This window comes from Stylophora pistillata, chromosome 8 (genome assembly GCF_964205215.1).
Source record: "Stylophora pistillata chromosome 8, jaStyPist1.2, whole genome shotgun sequence".
NCBI classification, from domain to species: Eukaryota; Metazoa; Cnidaria; class Anthozoa; order Scleractinia; family Pocilloporidae; genus Stylophora; species Stylophora pistillata.
Genome location: NC_142526.1, coordinates 29,661,036 through 29,680,171, shown reverse-complemented (window position 1 = coordinate 29,680,171; position 19,136 = coordinate 29,661,036). Strand labels below are relative to the sequence as shown.

The 19,136-nt window shown below is 39.2% G+C and overlaps 2 protein-coding genes across 3 annotated transcripts in view; one reads left to right on the top strand and one right to left on the bottom strand.

Annotated features, from left to right (window-relative positions):
• LOC111323967 (all trans-polyprenyl-diphosphate synthase PDSS2) overlaps positions 1-4,987 on the top strand; it is a 5,932-nt gene extending 945 nt beyond the window's left edge. Inside the window, exons 1-3 of the mRNA XM_022927432.2 lie at positions 1-199; positions 2,237-2,577; positions 3,652-4,987. The exon at positions 1-199 is cut by the window's left edge and continues 945 nt beyond it. Coding sequence (XP_022783167.1) covers positions 1-199; positions 2,237-2,577; positions 3,652-4,020 — 909 coding nt within the window. The 3' untranslated portion in view covers positions 4,021-4,987. The remainder of the gene's footprint in view (positions 200-2,236; positions 2,578-3,651) is intronic.
• On the bottom strand, positions 4,882-17,536 carry LOC111323956 (uncharacterized). Of its 2 annotated transcripts, none has more exons than XM_088730247.1 (14): positions 17,466-17,536; positions 15,049-15,106; positions 14,002-14,022; positions 13,045-13,460; positions 12,211-12,364; positions 11,731-11,913; positions 10,396-10,578; positions 9,605-9,927; positions 9,278-9,385; positions 8,313-8,469; positions 7,596-7,778; positions 6,759-7,174; positions 6,032-6,237; positions 4,882-5,086 (listed from the first exon to the last, which is right to left on the bottom strand). In XM_088730247.1, the coding sequence occupies exons 2-13, from the start codon at positions 15,098-15,100 to the stop codon at positions 6,058-6,060; spliced, it is 2,376 nt and encodes a 791-aa protein (XP_088586373.1). In that variant the 5' UTR covers positions 15,101-15,106; positions 17,466-17,536; the 3' UTR covers positions 4,882-5,086; positions 6,032-6,057. The 2 variants fall into 2 exon arrangements, with proteins under 2 accessions (XP_088586373.1, XP_088586374.1); XM_088730248.1 differs by lacking the exon at positions 17,466-17,536 and adding an exon at positions 16,227-16,246.
• Between the last annotated feature and the right edge of the window lie 1,600 nt (positions 17,537-19,136).

Here is a 19,136-nt window from a genome sequence, read left to right as displayed (position 1 = left end):
CACCCCATGCTTAGAACGGCGCGAGGCTTTGTTTCGGACGACAACCAGACGATGCAAACTAGAGGACTTTTAGTACTTCTCATCTCAAAGGCCTCTGGGCAATGTATGAAAAACGAGTTGAACATGGATCAGGAACTGGTAGCTGACATTCATTCAAGCCAAAGACAGCTGGCCGACATAACTGAAACCATACACACAGGTGATTTGCGGTGGTTTTTTTGTGTTTGTATTGTTTTGTATTTTTATATAAGAGAGTGAATGGGTTAGCTGCAAGGGTAGCCCAAGAGATACAAGAGTGAATGGGGTAGCTGTTGTAGTATAGAAGGTGAGATTGCTACTACCCCTCTCTGATGTATGATGGGCCAATTGCAAGTTTCCCCCAGTATTTCATTGGGTTTCTCTTGGTGTAGTGAGTTACTACACTTTATAGTATAGTTTGGACCTATTGTTCTAAGGAAGATCTCATGAGAGTGTTTCGGTTGCAGAAACGTGCAGCGCGTGTAATATTAGGTACAGGTATCAGATCAAGAACTGTGGAAAATTTTAAGAAACTAAATTGGATCCCATTCTATGATGAAGTCAAGATAAGAAAGTGCATGTTAATCTATAAGGCACTGCATGGGGAATCCCCTGCGTATATTGAAAGTACTTTAACTACAAATCACTCCCTGCTTGGTAGAGAGACCAGGCATGGCCAGCATAACCTAATCTGTCCCAAGTATCAAAATACTACTGAGGCAGGAAGGTCTTTCCAAGTTAGTAGTATTAAGTTATGGAATAGTCTTCCAAATGAACTTAGGAAACAACGTAGCATCTCCTCTCTTAGGAATACTTTGATGAATTATTTTATAAATTCTTATGGAGACATTGATTCTTTTGAAGCTGTATTATAATCTAGTTTTATTGTATTTATAATCTTTGAATTGTTACATTGTTCGACTAGTTAGTTCTATTTTTAATCCCTATGGCTTAGAATGTATTACTTACTAACTTTAGTTTTGAGGGCCACTGGTTTATCAGCGCAAGCTGTTATGTGTATACCCTCTTTAAATAAAGTCGATTATTATTATTATTATTATTATTATTATTATTATTATTATTACTGTTTAAGTGTTAATGTCTTAAGGCCTGTTCACATGGAGGTGGGGGATCCAGGTGGGCAAGGCACCCTGCCTAACCATGGTTGAAAAATATCCTGCATTTACATACAATCTTCCATCACTGGGATTCTGGGGTGAAGTTACTAGAGGTTGTTGCCTAAAGTATGTAACATGAACATGACCCAAGATTGGTGGGTTTCCCTATTTTGAGTCATTTATACTTTACATTGCAAATTGAGACCCCAGCTGACAAGGTTACCCTACTTGGCAGACCAGGCACTTGCAAGGTGGGTTATCCCACCTATCATTTAAACATGATCAAGATAAAAGAAGAGATTATACAGACTGGTGGGTCACCCCACCAGTGCAGCTTACCTCACCTACCTGGGGTCACATAACTCCATGTAAAGAGGCAAGCTATCCAACAATACAACACAATACAGAATAAAGGCTGATAGTTTCTAAAGAAACTGTTTGGGGCTGCGTCAGTGGGGGTAACGAAATAATTTGGATATATCAACAAAGTTGAAATGGTAAATTGGCCACCATAACGATTGCAAAAGCTGACATTTCGAGCGTTAGCCATTCGTCGGAGCGAAGGGCTAACGCTCGAAACGTCAGCTTTTGTAATTGTTACGGTGGCCAATTTACCATTTCAACTTTGTTGATATCTCCAAATTATTACAATACAGAATACTCTGGATGTCTTCAACCCAGAGCTCTGATCCTATTTTGACAGTTAGTCCAGTACCATTGGTTAGCTTGTCCTGGGTAGCTTGCATACAATAATTCTAGGAGGAAGTTCAATATGTATTTTTTTATTGTCTCTGTTACACATGAATAACTTTTTATTGGAGCCATGTTAAACAAGAAGATAAGAAACTAGAGAAAGTACCTATTATTGGCATACTCAACTAGATGTATCTAGCTGCTCTATCTTTTTTATCTCTCAGGATTGGTTTTGGGTGTAAATAATCTTTGCACTATGTTCATGCCACTGTGTAATTATGCCCAGGAGTTTCCTGGACCTCCTGTTTAGGGATCACTGCTAGTTAGTGGATTACCCACTCTTGTTTTTTTTTACCGTAAATACCTGTCTTACATGTCACTTGCAACATTTTTTTTTTCTAATAAAGCCAGCCTGGTGCATACAGGAATAGTTGATTTAGCCAGTATCTCTTCATCCAGCAAGTGCTATCAAGAGGACATGGAATTTGGTAACAAGATGGCAGTGTTAAGTGGTGACTTTCTTCTAGCCAATGCTTGTACAGGATTAGCAGAACTTAAAGACACTGAGGTTGTTCAAATGATTTCAGAGGTAATTGGACATTTGATGGAAGGGGAATTCCTGAAAATCACATTTAATGCTGATAATTTGAATTTAGAGTTTTGGAACGAGTTATCGTTCAAATGCAAGGCAAGCTTGATGGCAAACAGTTGTAAAGCAGCACTGAAAATTGTTGGTCACTCAGTTGAGGTGAGGATGGATTTATTTGATTGTAGCAATTGCATGGCATTTGAAATGTTTTTATACTGATTTTCCCATCAAATCATTCAATATGTCATTAAGTATATTCAACTTGTTAAAGGGGGTAACTTTCAAAAGAAACTGTGGTGTTGCCTCAGTGAGAGTGACAACTGAAGGTAATTTTGGTTTTATCAACTGAGTTGATAATGTAAATGGGCCACCATAAAGAGTTCCAAAGCTGACATTTTGAGCGCTAGCCCTTTGTCAGAGTGAATGTTTATATTCAACTTATACTTAACAATTATTCGCCGAATATTCAATAATATTCATCAAACCTGAGGTGAATAATTGTTTTAGTATAATTTCAGAGCTGAACAACAGAGAAATTTCTAAAATCATAACATTTTAGTAACATTTATTAACATTTTATTTTAACATTTTTATATACACTGCATGTAGCAGTTTATATAGTGTCATATAAGGAACCGCTCCACCAATCAGATTGCTGTAAAACTCTTTGCTCAGCTCTCAAATTATACTAAATACTCTTACAAATGCATCTGAGAAGATGTAACTGCTATTCCAAAGAGGCAACAAAAAATGAATGATTTGTGGGCTTGTCTTAGGCCCTCACGAGCATAAGAATAAAAAACCATATGAACTTGTAAGTAATATTGGGCTTACTGGTAATAGCTGAAGGTTCACAACACATATTTGCATGTACACACAATGTAGCCCAATTCAAATTTTGTTGGGTTTTATACTTGTCATGTGTGATGTTCAATATGTAATAAGTATAAAGTACGTGTACATGGGGTGGTGGGTCTTTTGTGTTACAGTTTAAATGCTCTCTCACCAAATGGAACAAACATAAAGCTTTCTGTGCTGGGATCATTCAAAACAAGGGAAATCAGTTTAATTATTTGAAATTACCAGATTTTGGAGGCTAGAGTTACTTACCACATCATTTGAAATCAAGTATTTCCAACAATGAAACATAAGTCTACATATTAAAGGCCCAGGTATGACTTTAGCTATTTTCAATTCTGTTCAATTAGAGCAACCGATTTCTTTCTATTTCAGCTTCAGGAAACTGCATTTGAATTTGGCAAAAACATTGGTTTTGCTCATCAGTTGAAGAAAGATCTTCAGGCTCTACATGATGAAAAATCTACCACAATCCTCCACACTGCACCTGTAATTATCTCTAGTAAACAACCTCATGTGAAAACATTGATCATGCAAATCTTAGCAGAAAAGAACACAGAGAAGCTGGATGATCTGCTTCAGGAACTGGCCTTCACTGCATCCCAGGGAGAAACATCATCAACCATGAAAGATCTGAGTTTAGGTTATGGAAAGAAAGCTCTTCAATCACTTCAATTGTTTCCAGACTCTGATGCAAAGCAAGCCTTAGTGAATATTGCAAACTCATGTACTTTACAAGTGTGAAGCAAGGTTAAATTTGAATAAGAACTTTTTTATGGCATGTGAGCTTGATTAGGAAAATATGTTTCCTCTTTATTTCAGCAGAGGAAACTTGTCAATCACTTGTGTTAAGGAAAATGTGATAGTCAGGAGTAGAATCTCCCTTAACCCTTTAACTCCAGAAGTGATTAACATGTAACTTCTCCTTACCTTATCCATACATTATCCAACAAATGGCTGCTGAGAATACTCAAACTTATCAAGTGGAAATTATGTTGATCTAACGCTAAATTCTCGTAACTTATTGTCAAGGATATGTGTAGTAGCTAGAGAGGAGAATTGAAAATCAGTTATTGGGATTTAAGGGTTAAATTTCCTCGATAAATGTCTTTTTCAAGTCATAGAAATTTGAAAATTTCAAATAGTAATTCCCTTGACATGCCTCTTTGTTAAAAAATTAGATTACAGTCTTTTGATAGAAGGACTTTTCCCTGGAAACACTAGTCATTTTTCTTTTTTCATCTGTAATTTGTAAAGAGAGCTTTTCATGCAAAAACTTGTCAAGAAGTGAAAATCAGCAGAATTTTACTTTTCACACAACATAAATAACTTTGGCTATTGCAAAATTCCAATTTATTGAAATAGTTGTTAGGAAAGATGAAGTCAGGTGGGAAGCTTTCATTTCGCGACTTATTTGATCTCCTGATTTAAAATAGCACGAAAATGAAGCAATAAGGTGTAATGTTCGGATCGGACATTCAAGCTTTTCTGAAGCGAAGGGCAACCATTTCACTGAAGCTTACTACATGGGAGGCTTGGAGTTACTTCATTAGATTCCAAACATTTGAGGTCTAAACTTACGAAATTGAAAACACTGAAACTGGCTCGATCAACACTTGTTTAATTTTATTCTGTTGAAGTACCAACTTAAAAATCTAGATTGTTTTTCCCATAGCGTGAAAATTGACAATAGAATCCCTTGCAGTTCCAACCGCGTCGTGATATTTTTAGGTCATCAGCTACATCCCGCTGAAATATTTTGGTAATTTAATTACCCCGCCATATCTGTGATCTGTATCCTAAAATGACTCTGCAGAGGATAAAGTAAGCGTACATTTTGATACTGATTAGGTTGTAAATAAATATTACATTTAAGGCTCGTAAGAATGGCGATAATTAAAAACTCCAAATTTCAATTCCTTCGCAGCGCAAGAGACAAAACATTCGCAAACAGCTACATGTCAAAACTGCTGCTGTACTGCATAAGATTATCACCTTTTAAAGTGCACCTAACCCCTAAATTTTTTTTCGTTTAAAAAAATCTTCATGCTTTGGTGAGTATCTCTTCGAAAAAAGTTTTGGATTTGAATTTTTGTGCCCCGTTGAGGTACGGAAAATCGCATTAAAATCACCGCCATTTTGACTCACGACCGCGTTTTCAAGGATCAAGAGTCTGGCGACTAATGTGACGTCACTTCGAGAACCCAACAATCTGTATTTCACGCTATTTTGCACAGTTCACTGGTTATGTTTGGGGGGTTAGATCGATATTGGTCGCAAATATGCCGCAGAATGAATCTAGTGCTAGAAGGGCTTTCGCAGGTCGACGACTGGCTGAAAATTCCTTAAGCGTCTCCTCGAAGTGACGTCACAAGTCTACTCTGCCCAGATCCCCATTTACGCGGTCGTGGTCCATTCGGATCTCGACTTCAACAGGGCATAAAAAAATGAGGGTTTAACCAAATCTAACAATTTTTTCGAAGAAATACTCACCAAAGCAGGAAGATTTTTTTAAGTGAAAAAAATTTAGGGGTCAGTTGCACTTTAAAGTTATCATCAGCAAAGCAATTTCATCGCCTATCTAACAAGACCAGAACTCCCACCTCGTCTTGAAGTTGATCCAAATAGAGAATTTGTGGTGAGGGATGGAGAATAGGAAGTATAAGTGAGATATTCGCCAGTTGCACAGAGGCAAATTTCCATGACCCGTTTGAACCAATTGCGAATATGCGAAAATATTTAAAATGTTCAATACCTTAAAGCTTCCGTAAGGAGTTGAAACTACTGCGGCAGAGTGGCAGTGTTGTTGCAGGCTACGCCCAGAATATCGCGGATTCTGTATTTCATATCTACAAATTCGTCGACGTAGAACCAGTTGCTCTCTCCAGCCATCTCGTTCAGATCCTCCTCCCGAATGGATGGACCAACACCGAATGCCAACACTTTTGCTTTTTTTCCCTCCTAACATGGAGTATTTAATTGCATTATTGTATGGTATTAAACATTAACACCAAGATATAATAAACTGTATCTTGATTAAAGCTCAGTCATACAGGAGCGTATCCAGCTTTTTTACTTGTTGTAGGTGTTTTCAGAGATCTTGAAGCATGCTAATCTAGTGTTTTTACGTTACGAGATTTCTTCTTGCTCCTTCGATTTCTTTGTTATTTAAAAATTCGAAGGTAAAGCAAGTCCAATTTTTGTCTCGCGTGATTGGCTTTAGTATTCGTGATCTGATTGGTTAAATCTCATTGATTGAATCTGATTGGTTGAATCTGATCGGTTGAATCTGATTTGTTGAATCTGATTGGTGTATAAGTGGTGTGAGTTTTCTGGACCAATCACAGAGCAAAGTAAATCAAAGTCACTGCAATACCGGATTACTTTCAACACTCAATTGACAATTGCTCCGAAGTATATAATTTTATTATAATAGTAGCATGATTGTACAACTCAAAAATGTATCAATGTTCACTACCTACCCGCAATGGAGGAACAGTGACGTTGAACGGTTGAGAGCCCCTCATTGTTTTGCCATCTGTTATAACCACAACCACATTAGAGGCGTCCGGCCTATCACCACCTTCCGGTGTGTAGACAATCTGGTCAGCGGCAACTAAAGCTTTATCAGTGAAAGTACCCCATGTAACTCGGTCAGGAATTTCTGCGATGGTATCATGCGTATTGTCTGTGCCTTGGCACTTAGAATCGGAGAACTTGCATTGGACATGAGGCTTTCCGCTAAAGGTAATGATACTGAAATGTGTTCCGGGTTCGAACTGATGGACGAATTGCACCAGGAAGGATTTCACTCGCACAAAATTCTGAACTCCAACACTCAGTGAGGCATCCACAATCAAACAAACGTCCAAATTCTTTTTGTTACATGGAGTTGGGCCTGAAAGGAATTAAAATAAATAACAAAACTGGTTAGGAACCTCCAGCTTGCTTAATAAGATCGAAAGAGCGTTATCCGTTTGCAGATTACTGATCTTCTTTCGTTTGTCTTTGCTATTATTGCTCCGTCCTGCTGTTTAGTTTACTTCCGTTGCGTTTTCTTTTTTTTTTTTTTAATTTTTTGTTTGATGATTTCTTCCTTGATTTGATAGAGTTCATCTGCTTTGTTTTTTTTTGTTTTGTTTTGTTTCTCTCTTCTGAGTAACGTTTTGATATTTGTCCCCTTCAGTTGCTTTTTGTTGTTGTTGTTGTCGTCCGTCTTTTTTATATTTCAATGGTTTTTGTTATGTCCTCCTTTTTTGGCTATTTTTAATTTTTTTTCTCTGTTTGTTTGGTTTTGTAGATCAATTCCTTCTATCTACCTGTTGGACATTCTCCTTCATTACACTCCACTGTTTCCACACCGTCTCCCAACTTAGAACAGTCTTTGCCCTTTTTTCTCGGTGGTGGTGCAGTGCATGTCCTGCTTCGAACTTTGACTCCTACTCCGCACGTTGCACTGCAAAGTGACCACTGACTCCACTTTGAGTACCCTCCATCTATCTCTGGGGTAGAGAAAGGGGACGGATCATAACAAAACTCCAAGCGCTTTCACCAGTAAGAGAAGAGCTCATCCACTGGTTATCAGAAATTTACGACTCTTCTAGGCCTGCTTTTATAGACCGGTCATTATTTACCGCCTAAGGGGAAGGGGGAAAGGGAAGGATTTTGCTTTTGTCACAGTGAAATTTGCCTGATTACCCCATAAGGCGCTGCAGTATTCTCATGAACCCCTCAAGTATAGCAAAATTTCTTACTTTCAGAAGCAAAAACTTAGTTTGCTGGCTTGATTTCTCGTGATTAATTCGCCCCAACCGTCAAACGGACCAGAAGTGTAACCGTCCACCTTCAAAACGGCTAATTTTTAGTCATCAACCGCTAGACCACTCCATAACGACCCTCTTTAAACGATACACTCATCTCCCAAATTGGCTTAAAATAGGTTCACTGGAAACGAATTTCTTGTGTACAATATAGCAATTCGAAAGTGGTAGCAGGTAGAAACCGGAAACTCAATGACGTAATGGAAAAAAACTTACGACAGACTGCTTTCTTTATTTTTCCAACCATTTTTCTGATTTGCCTCGGCCTTGGAACAAGGATCGCCTTATCTCCTGCGATTTCTTGGAGTTGAGTCATATTCAATTTTGTTGGAACGCCGTAACCGACAGCAACCATATGACATTTTTTCTTTTCCTGGACACAGAGAAGCAAAGTTCACGATATGAATGATTAGCTTGCTGACAATAGATAGATTTTGAATTCCAAATTATTTGGTTTTATGATATATGACGATGCGACTGCAACAAAAATTTTGTTAGAGAAAGATGTTGTTCGTGGGACAAAGAAAAAATTTCTGAGTCCCCATGGGGAAACGAACCTCACACCTTCGGATTCCGCGCTCTGATGCTCTACCGCTGACCCATACAGACTCTATCACCCATTACAAAGTTCATATATGACACGCGTCCTTCATCCTGCTAGGATGGACAAAGTCGATAGCGTCATGTTTATACATGTAAATAGAGCAAGGAAGATGAGAAATTTTGAGCTTAGTATGGAAATAGAAAAAGATGTTGTTCGTCTTGTTACGAGCGTGGAACAAAGAAAAAAATGTATCATTCTCATCGGCTTTCAACTACACGCCCTCATAGGTCCCTATATTATGTGCACTGTTAGCACCAACCAACAGACTAATGAATTAAAAAAGTTAAAAATAAAAACAAAAAAACAAAAACACCAAACAAAACAGCAAAAGCAAAAACCAATAAAACAGGGGCTTGTAAAAAAAAATTATAAATATACGGACAAACAAACCTAACACATAATAAAGGCTGATAGTTTCTAAAGAAACTGTTTGGCGCTGCGTCGGTGGGGGTAACGAAATAATTTGAATATATCAACAAAGTTGAAATGGTAAATTGACCACCGTTACGGTTGTAAAAGCTGACGTTTCGAGCGTTAGCCCTTCGTCGGAGCGAATGATAATAGATGTGTTTCTCACCCTCAGCGGAGGAACTGTCAACGAAAAAGGTTTTATGCGTCTCCTTGGCCAGGCTCGCCCATCAGTGAATGTCAGTAGGACATTTTGTCTCTTGTTTCTGTCACCTCCCTTAAAAAGCCACCAAAACTTAAAATTAATGACTCATTATCCAGAGAAACTGAAGAGCTCGTAGAGATGAAATTATTTGAGATTGGACTCCAGCGTTAAGAAGAGAAAATGATATAAAGCAATTGTCCTAACATCGAAAGTAAGGGAATGCAGCCTTGTTAAGAGACATCTCAGTAGATTGCCGTACATGTTCAACTTAAAATTCCTTTACACATTTACCTTTCTAGTGAACAGATCTTTGTATGCTGCGATAAGTCCTTTGTCTGTCCGCGTCTGCAGATAGACACTTGGGTCCAGGCCTTGTACAAAGGCGGTCGCTTTCTTTAAAGAATTCGAGTTTGGCCCATTGAACGGAGCAAAGACAGTTGCACTTTTGTCGTACTTGATTATACCAATACGGGTTTTGCTTTTTGAAATGCTCATGCGTTTAAAAAATTTGGGGAAGAAGACTTTTAGAAGGCGTTCGAGGTTTCTTGGCCTAATGCTTAATGACCGATCAATAAGAATGCCTAGGTCCAGGCCCTCTTTGCATGGAGATTTCCCTGTTACAGAGATTTTACAGAAAGAAATTGATAAGACAGGAAATGCACACATTCTTGTCATTAAAGTACGTTATTGACTGGCTGTTGTAGTCAAATTGCCACCATGAAAAAAAGGTTTTTTTGGAAGCGAAGCAAGTCAACCAAGCAGTTATAGGGTCGGATTGCTGAAGTTGGCCCTTTTGAAAACAGTCATATATATGTATATTTGACTGGCCTGTCTTCTGTCAGCTGAGTAATCATTAAGTTGTTCATTACATCTTATTTGAATCATTTTCATTCGATTTCCTGAGCCCCATAAGTCTTTGAGCTATAGAAACATGACCAGTCTATGTGTTGACGACATTACCACCGCCAAGGCCTATTGCCACCGTTTCCTAATGTCATCATCATCATCATCATCATCACTGCTGACCAGAACTGATCCAAATATAGATCGTTGAGGACAGACTAGACTTATGTTTCGCTTACCTTTCACACATTTCGGCAGTTTGCATTTCTTCACCTCCTGGGGTTCACCCAAGTCATCACAATTTTTACCCCCAGCATTAGGTGGTGGACTGGTGCAAGTTCTGACTCGTATCTGAGTACCAGTACCACAGGTTTTACTACACTTGGTCCATGTCGTCCAGCGAGTGTATCCACCATCAACAGCTATTGTTACAAGTAAAAAAAGTTGACTAAAAGAGACTGCGCTGAGCTAAATGTATTGGGAATTTAACTTATCCGAGCCTCTCGCATTCCTCAATGTATTCGGTATAGATTTTTTTTCCTTAAACACGAAGGCGCGCTATATAAGGAAGTCTTCCCTGGGAAGACCTGGGTTCATTTGTCACTCACCGTTGACGTGTGCGGGTCAAATTTAAATGCTGGTAGACGAACAAAAGGAGCTAACGAGATATCTATTGTTTACTTCCACCAGCATGGTGGCATGAGGTAACGTGCGAACCACCTACTTCGATCTCAAATTTACCGCCACAAATAAAGACAGTTTCCATTGGAGAAAGAAAATATAAATCTCAAAAATTCTTGTATTGTGACGAAGACATAAAACCATTTTGAGGAATGCGCCCGCTATTCACTGCTTTGGAGTAGCTGTAGCTCAAGCTGACTTGACTCTAAGAGTTCTACATCACACGACGGTTGATTGACAAATGGTGCAGTGGGACCTAAGGCTCTTTTTATAGCACGCCTTCGTGTTTAAAAGACCATCAATGCATTTTTCCTGCTGCTGGTATTACTTAACTTAAGCTATTATAACACCTTGTCTATTTGTGTGTAATAGCATGATGAGCGTAGGGCTTCTCAGGGAGAATGCTATTTAATAGTAGCTCTCAAAGCATTTAATTCCAAGGAAGCGATTTCCTGATCTTCAGAGAAGTTAAGGCCGTGAAAAAAAAGGAGTTACTTCTAAGCCTAGAATGAAGGTTTAAAAGGAAGGGTAAAGAAGAGTCTCGATTTGAGTCGACATAACCATAGGTCACTGTAGACTCTTACTCATGATTTATACTTGAACGCTGATCGAAAGACTCAAGATCAAGGCTTTGCTGCGTCATTGAAGGCTAATGTTTTGTTTTTAGGAAAGGATTTAGGGTCAGGATGCCTTTTCCATCATATCAGTACCCTTAGGCTGTCATACAAATTTAAGGATTGCCGGAGATTTACTTGTGATGGACGACCACTCGAGGAGGAACAGCAAAATCAATGGGATAAGTAAAACAACCTAAACTAGAAATATCTACTGAAAAGAACTACATTGAACTTCATCCTTTGGTCCGTGTAACGATGTTGTGATCTACAACCTACATAAATCACACGCAGGAAGGTCACAGGCTTCTTGTTCTTCAGCTGGTCCTATTTCGTCACAATTTTTCCCGCCTCCCATTGGCTCCGGATTCGAACAGTTCCTGAATCTCGTTCTGAAGCCCTCACCACATGTCGCACTGCATTCTGACCAGGGAGACCAATGTGTATAGCCACCATTTATAACTAAAAGAGAGAGAGAGAGAGAGAGAGAGAGAGAGAGAGAGAGAGAGAGAGAGAGAGAGAGAGAAAGAAGGTAGAGAGTGTCAGCATCTAAACGCACAATCGTATTCGCTGTCGAATACTTTTAAAAGTCAGTGACTCACAAGTCAGTCAGTCAATCAAGATAAGTTTCTCACTCTGTCAGTCAGTAAGGTAGTTAAATCAGAGTCAGTGTGTTGGAGAGTCAATGGGTCTTTTTTTTAGTCAGTATGTCAGTACGTCTGTTAGACGGTTAAACCAAGTATAAAAGCAAACACTTACTGCAAACATCAGCTAATATTTCGCTCAGCTTGCTAGCGAGAAGACTAAAATCTGCAACTTGTACCACCGAACCACGTTCACCGGCAATATTTTCCAGTTCCTCTTTTTTAATGCCTTTTCCAATACCAACTGCAATTATATTGACACCTTTGTCCTGAAATTCAGAGGAGAAGAAATTTTTTACCAGGATCATGGGAGTTACTAAACGAATCATGCCACTCAGTGGTTTATATGCAGCCTAATTTTTTGGAATAGTAACGCTCAGGATTTATGAAAGATGTTTGGTGTATCACCCCGTCTTTTCAATGTTTAGTGGTTTCAGTAATAATTCCGTAGAGTTATCTGTTTGTGCTACGTCCATGTGTTGAGGGGTCTCTCCTAGGTTCATGATATCATTACTGCAATAATCTTTGCAAAGAAGTCCCACCCGAAAGAGATATGTTTTCTATCAAGGGTGATGAAAAATGTCCTTTGGTGTTTCAATGGTTTAAACGGCTGAAATTACTTAATGATTCTTTTTACTTCCTTTTTCTCGTTCTTGTGTATCCAAGTAAAAAATATTGAATGTATATGACAGGTGTAATATATTTGGTAAGAAAAGACGAGTGAATATCAGCACGTCATTCACGGTGATATCACGGTGATATCAGTACAAAAATATGTTAAGTGTAAGTTTGTTTACTCTCTTTTCCTTGTGGTGAGAGGGGGTGACTTGAATCTCTGATAACTTTCAGGGGCTAATTTTCAACTACGTCATGATCAACCTTGACATATCTATGATATACGTGGGATTTTTTTCCCCTCCTCCCCCCTCCCCCGCCCCCAACATCTTACTTCAAGTGGAGGAATCGTCTCACTGTAGGGCGCTGACTCCGACGCAGTAGCTCCATCCGTCAACACCAAAAGCACATTTGGTCGTTTGCGTCTGTCCTGTCCCGGGTGAAACAAATGATCATGGGCTTTCATCAGGGCTAAATCTGTCCTCGTGGCACCATACAGTCTGTCTGGGAGATTATCGATTGCGTCTTTCACTGCCTTGTTGCTGTGGTAATTGGGATCACTTAGATTAAACAAGTGAAGTGGCGAACCGGCAAAGAAAATCAGCGATAGGTGAGTACTGTCAGGTTGGATGTCGAAGTTGTCCACGAAGTTCTTCACAGCAGCTTTCACAATGAGGAAGTTTTCCTTTCCGACACTTTTGGATCTGTCTACTATGATTCCCAGATCTATTCCATCATCACAGGGATTAACTGAAATAATCGAAAAGTATTCCCCTTTAATCTCTGTAGTCGTGTTAATAATCTCGCATTCGCGAAATATGGTCCTTGTTTGGACTCATGACCATTCTTAATGTTAACGTAAGAAGCTTAGCAATTCAAACTATCTTCCCAAGTATTGATCGCGAAATACCTAGCCACTGCAGCGTTTTACCAATTAGGTCTTTCACAATTTTCACCTTGAATGTCATGTCCCTTATCACATGGATAGCAGATAATTTTTACATTGCCTGTAATTTTCTGAGTATCCTCATCTAAAAGCCTTGCATAGCCCTGAGGGAATGTTCTACGTTTAAGTTTAGTGAAAAAGTGTGTAAAAACAACGCTAGAGTTTTGTTCTGTTCCGTATGAGTGGGTACAACTTAAAATTTTCTATTGACAATTTTTTTTATTATTTACTCATTGCATATCGATCATGTTTCTGTTCATAGGCTTGACGAAAAATTTTGATATTAATTACAATTCATTTTACCAGCCTTTTGCATTATTTAGAGAACCATGATAATTTCCTTACCCACTTCGCCTTTCACAGTTCCTAAATAAAAGAAACAAATGCATAAGTAGGTGTTGTTTGCACCCATACTGAATTCACATGAAACCTCAAAAGAACAAAAAGCTGACGAACTGAACGAATTATTTCGTTTCAGAGACCTTTCTTTAATTCAGATCTTGCTCATTTTTTGAGATAGGAGTGGTATTCGATAGATATTAAAATACGGCTCCCGAAATTATACCGAATCCACTGGTCTCCTCAACAACTGACATAAGAACAAAAAATTGATTTTGGGATGTTAGTTTTTAAATGGTGTCTGTAATGATCAACAGTGGTAAAACATTCATTTAAATTTTAGAATATAATTCATTCGCCACGGGAATGGCAGGAGAAGGGAACAGAACTTTCGTCCCATATTGACACCTAACCCCTTTTGTACCCACCCATCCCACCCCAGGGGAGGACATCCATCACACAGTAATCTCGTGTGTGGGAAATTAACGTCTCCTTTTCCAACCCTGCAAGAGAAGGGACCTCCATTTATTCGTCCCTATCCGAGAAGACTAGAATATCTAACCATTTCTTGATGTTATAGAAAGGTAGCAAATTCTTCTCATTTATTTTAAGACCTTGAGTGTTGGTCCGGCCGGGGCTTGAACCCTCGACCTCCCGCACAACAGTCCAGCGCACTATCCATATCCACTATCCACTATCCGGCGGCCACAAGTAATCAGTTGTACACAGTTGTAGACAGTAATCAGTTTGCCACAAGTAATCAGTTGTAGATTAATCTTAACGTCTTGACCTAGACTCAAATAATCCTCAAGATGATTCAATTTTTATTAACTACGTTAATGATGTAAATTGGTCACCGTAAAGACATAACGTAAAGTTTACGTTTCGAGCGTTAGCCCTTCGTCAAAGCAACTCGCTCTGACGAAAAGCGAAACATGTCGATGGACAAACAAACAACGATGAGTAGATAAATTGACAGATGAATGATTCCATAACTCGTTCAGCATTAAAAGAAATTAATAACGAGGTTGATTGCGCTCGTAGTTTACTCACCGTAAATTGACGTCATTACCATGATAGCAACCAGAGGCGAGTTTCGCTTCATTTTAATCTGTAGATTGAATTACAAAATAATATGAACAAGGATATTTTCGGTTCCTGTGACAAAAGACAACTCAATTCTATCCATGTGAGAAAGACCTGATCAAACTACGTAGATATTGCGTCCTGTTTCTTTGTAAAGTATGGACTCCTGGCTTATGGGACAAAAAATATTTTATTCAAAATTCATTTATTCAAAAGAAACAATGGAATTTTTTTTTAAATCTATTTATTTTGCTATAAGCACACATCGCATTTACTAGTTAAAGCAGGAAATATAGATAAAATAATCATTCATACTGTTCCATATATCTGTGGACTAGAAGGAAAGAAGGCGAAATTCATAATAAAACAAGGATTTATTTCTTGCACTTCATCTGGAATCACTCATCAGGCAGTAGAGCGAACAAATTTTTAAGACACCCACAGCTTAACGCGTTTATCCTCCTCATTACTTGAATTGAAAAATTAAATCTGAATTAAGTTGAAATTTTTTTCATAAAAAGTCTGACATGCCTTGAGGCAAATGTCTTGTTCGAGATATCCACGTTGAAATGAAATACAATTACATATCATTGACTAACTGTAAGGTAGTAATTAATGACATTTGCACAGGTCTAAGTTTAAAAACCAATATTTTGCTTTCTAATTTCATCCTGCCTTAACTGAAAATGTGGGTATCGTGGTGCTAAAACCCTTCTTTATGAAATAGTCAATTTGACTCATCTCCGTGCTTTATATTTTTGAAATTGAAAGCATCTGTAAACATTGTCTTCTCTATCGCATTTCGTTAAGGAAAAGTGCGTCACTCCACTGATAAACTTAATTTACAATTTCAACTCGAATGAATTTTGAACCGATGAACTGAAGTCCCAGACAGACTCATAGTGGTTCAATTAGCTCTTTATAATTCTACACATTTGATAAAAAAAACTTATCCGAAAAAAAAAAATTCATGGATCGTCATGCAATTGAAAAGCCCCGAAGCACAGCCTGAAGAACCGTGACATAATCATGGTATATGGTTCTGGGAGGGTTTCAACGTTTTTTAACACGACAGTTCTTCTGGAATCATTGATTGTTAAGGAAAAATAAAACAAACTTAACACGCATGCAATAAACAGGCTGACCTCTTAAGTGGGTGCACTTTTCTGACACTTCTCCTTGACGAGACATCTACATTTGAAAAGGATCTTTCTTCGTGATAACCTTGGTAACGTTTGTCCATTTCAAAAACAATTCGATTAGTACTGCTGAATTTAAACACAACTTCTATTTCGTTTTCAGGGACTGGCTATGTATCGAAAAAAATTGATGGATCTCTTTTCTTGGTATCGAAAAATGTATTCTACTCTACTCCAGTTTGAATAAGCGAAGCACCCTCAATGCCGAGCCAGGTATCTCAGCGATATTATCATTTGCCCTCAGATGCATCGTAAACACAGCGGCTTGATGTTAACTCGTAAACCTAGCTACGTATTTAAGTGAAATATATAGCTCAACAAATTCACCAAAACACATATAATTTTCTGAAGAGTTGTGAACGCCGTTCCATGCATGCAGAATTTCCGCGATTGTTCAAAAAGAAAAAGGGGTTCTGTCCTCGTGTACCGGTTCACAAGAGCCAATACAAAAGACCAAACAATACACAATAGCTAACCGATGACTCCTAAACAAAGAGAGAACAATGGTAATTCCCTTGTGAACCGGTACACCAGGACAGAACCGAAAAAGGCAATTTCTAAGTTTGCCCGACAGGCAGCCTTTGACGCACTTTCCTCGGGGCTGCCTCAGAAAGACAATAAAAAAAAACATTGATATCACATGCTGTATTATCTTAGCGATAGTGGTAACTTTTGTCATGAGCGGTGAAACGAAAGTTTTCGGGACGCGCTTAAAAATAGAATGCTAATAGGGCTCAGCTTTCGGTTTGTAAGATAGTGTACAGTTTTCCCAAGACATTAAAAAGATATAAGAGTCCGCGTGAAATGGTTGCTCAAAAAGTTCCGAAACCTTAGCATATGGCAAGTACAAAGCTCAAGTAATTGTTTATGACTATGTATTCTAGTTCGCGAAATGTGAAGAGTGATAGGGACGCAAGAATCGTAGGTGCCGGACATTTTCGCGTTCGAACCACAATTGAACAAAGGACAATGAACACTAGAACCAATTCGAAGAAGAAGAATTGTGTACAGAACGACAACAGAGCTGACCCTTCATTCGCAAGCGACGCTGTCCAACATCACAGTGAATTAACCATATCTTAAGTTTAATGAAAAACATCTGGTAAATTGCTCTAACCAGTTTTCAAAGGTTGCGCACCTAACGTTAGAAACCGATATAGGAAAAAGCAGGCATTTTCAACTTACCAACCCTTGTGTCACACACTGCAGCTGATTTAGGAGTGAAACAACTAAGTTATCATGCAGTGAGTTTTATGGCGAGAAAGAGAACATTCTTGATTCACATAACAACCTTTCAGTTGCTAGGAAAGCTGTTGTTCAAGTATTGCTTTATTTACGCTATTATTCGTTTAAACTTACGACAGTCCGAATACGATATTCAAAGCGGGGAGCGATAAAAAATAAGATGGAAATATGCGGACTAGGCAGAAATCCTAAGAAACCTTTTCTTTTTTAGTTGGATTGTTGACCGTTACTTATCGTGTTCAAAACTGCACTTTAATGAGGTTGTCCACAGATTTTTACGGGTGCAGGTGCAGATATGGTAATTACATGTATTGTGGTTGGTGTGTGTGTGAGTAACGAGGTGCAAGTGTTTAGGTGCTAATTACAATAGTTGTGGTGCTAATTACAATAGTTGTGCAACACCCTCTCTCTCTTGGAAAGAGGACTGATAAATAAATGAATAAGTGTACTAATCAATTATAGTTCAGTTTATCTCGCTTGTGAGCCTACATGACATAGTCTTTGAACCTTGACGGCCGTTTGCGGGTCCTTTGTGAACGGCGAAGTCCGCACTCATCTGCACTAGATTGCGTGCTTTCTGATTCCATGTGTGGACGGCGAAGTCCGCCTTCTTCTCGAGGTAGTCTGCTCTCTAGCTCCATTTGCTCAAGGTCAGATGGTTGTCGTTCCTGCTCCTGTTCAGAGTGTGTGGATGCGATTTCAAGCTGGTCCATCCCGGTGGTGTGTCTTTCAGCTGGCTCCATTCTAGCCTCTCGGATTTGGGCATGGTTGCGTCGAATAGGTCCCATTGCCGTCTTGATCACGCAGGATCTCAATGTGGGTTGTTCGATCACCTCCCCGTAGATCCATGGCTGAGACTTGTTTGTTGGTCGCGGCTTGAGAAATACCTTTTCTCCTGGGGCAAATGGTTTCAGTGGGCCTGATGCCCTCTTGTCGTAATGGGCTTTTGATCGGGCTCTCCTTTCTTCGATGTTTCTCATTACAACCTGACCTGATGCGGCTTGTGGGAGTAGCTGGCTTGCTGCTGTTGGGATGATGTCTCGAAGTTTCCGAGACATGAGTCGCTGTGCTGGTGAGTACTGGTATCCCTGTTGTGGCGTGTTTCGATAGGCCAGAAGAGCCAGATATGGGTCCTCTAAGCGGGATTTTTTCAGAATATTTTTCGCAATCTTGACTGCAGATTCGGCTTTGCCGTTTCCTTGACTGTGGTAGGGAGATGATCTAATGCTGGTGAATCCGTATTCACGTGCAAAGCGTGCGTATTCGTGGCTGACAAACTGCGGACCGTTATCTGTCACGCATTCGTCGGGAATACCGTGACGTGCGAAGTTTCGCTTCAAAGCTCGTATGACTGCAACGGCTGATGTGCTTTTTAAAGGCTTAAGTTCGATATAGTCACTGTAGTGATCCACAAGCACGAGGTAGTTACTGCCATTTAGTTGAAACAGATCTGCACTCACTCTTTCCCATGGCCGAGACGGTATGGCATGTGACTGCATGGGTTCCTGGGGCCGTTCACTTAAGTATTGAGAACACACACCGCATGTGGAGCATGTCTGCCTGATTGCTGCTTGCATTCCCGGCCAGTAAACGGATTCTCGGGCTCTTCGT

Coding starts and splice junctions, on each gene's coding strand:
- LOC111323956 (XM_088730247.1), bottom strand. CDS start 15,100: ATGAAGCGAAACTCGCCTCTGGTTGCTATCATGGTAATGACGTCAATT. Junction 13,461..14,001: donor AACTGTGAAAGGCGAAGTGG/GTAAGGAAATTA, acceptor CGATTATTTCAG/TTAATCCCTGTGATGATGGA. Junction 9,386..9,604: donor AAGATCTGTTCACTAGAAAG/GTAAATGTGTAA, acceptor TGGCTTTTTAAG/GGAGGTGACAGAAACAAGAG.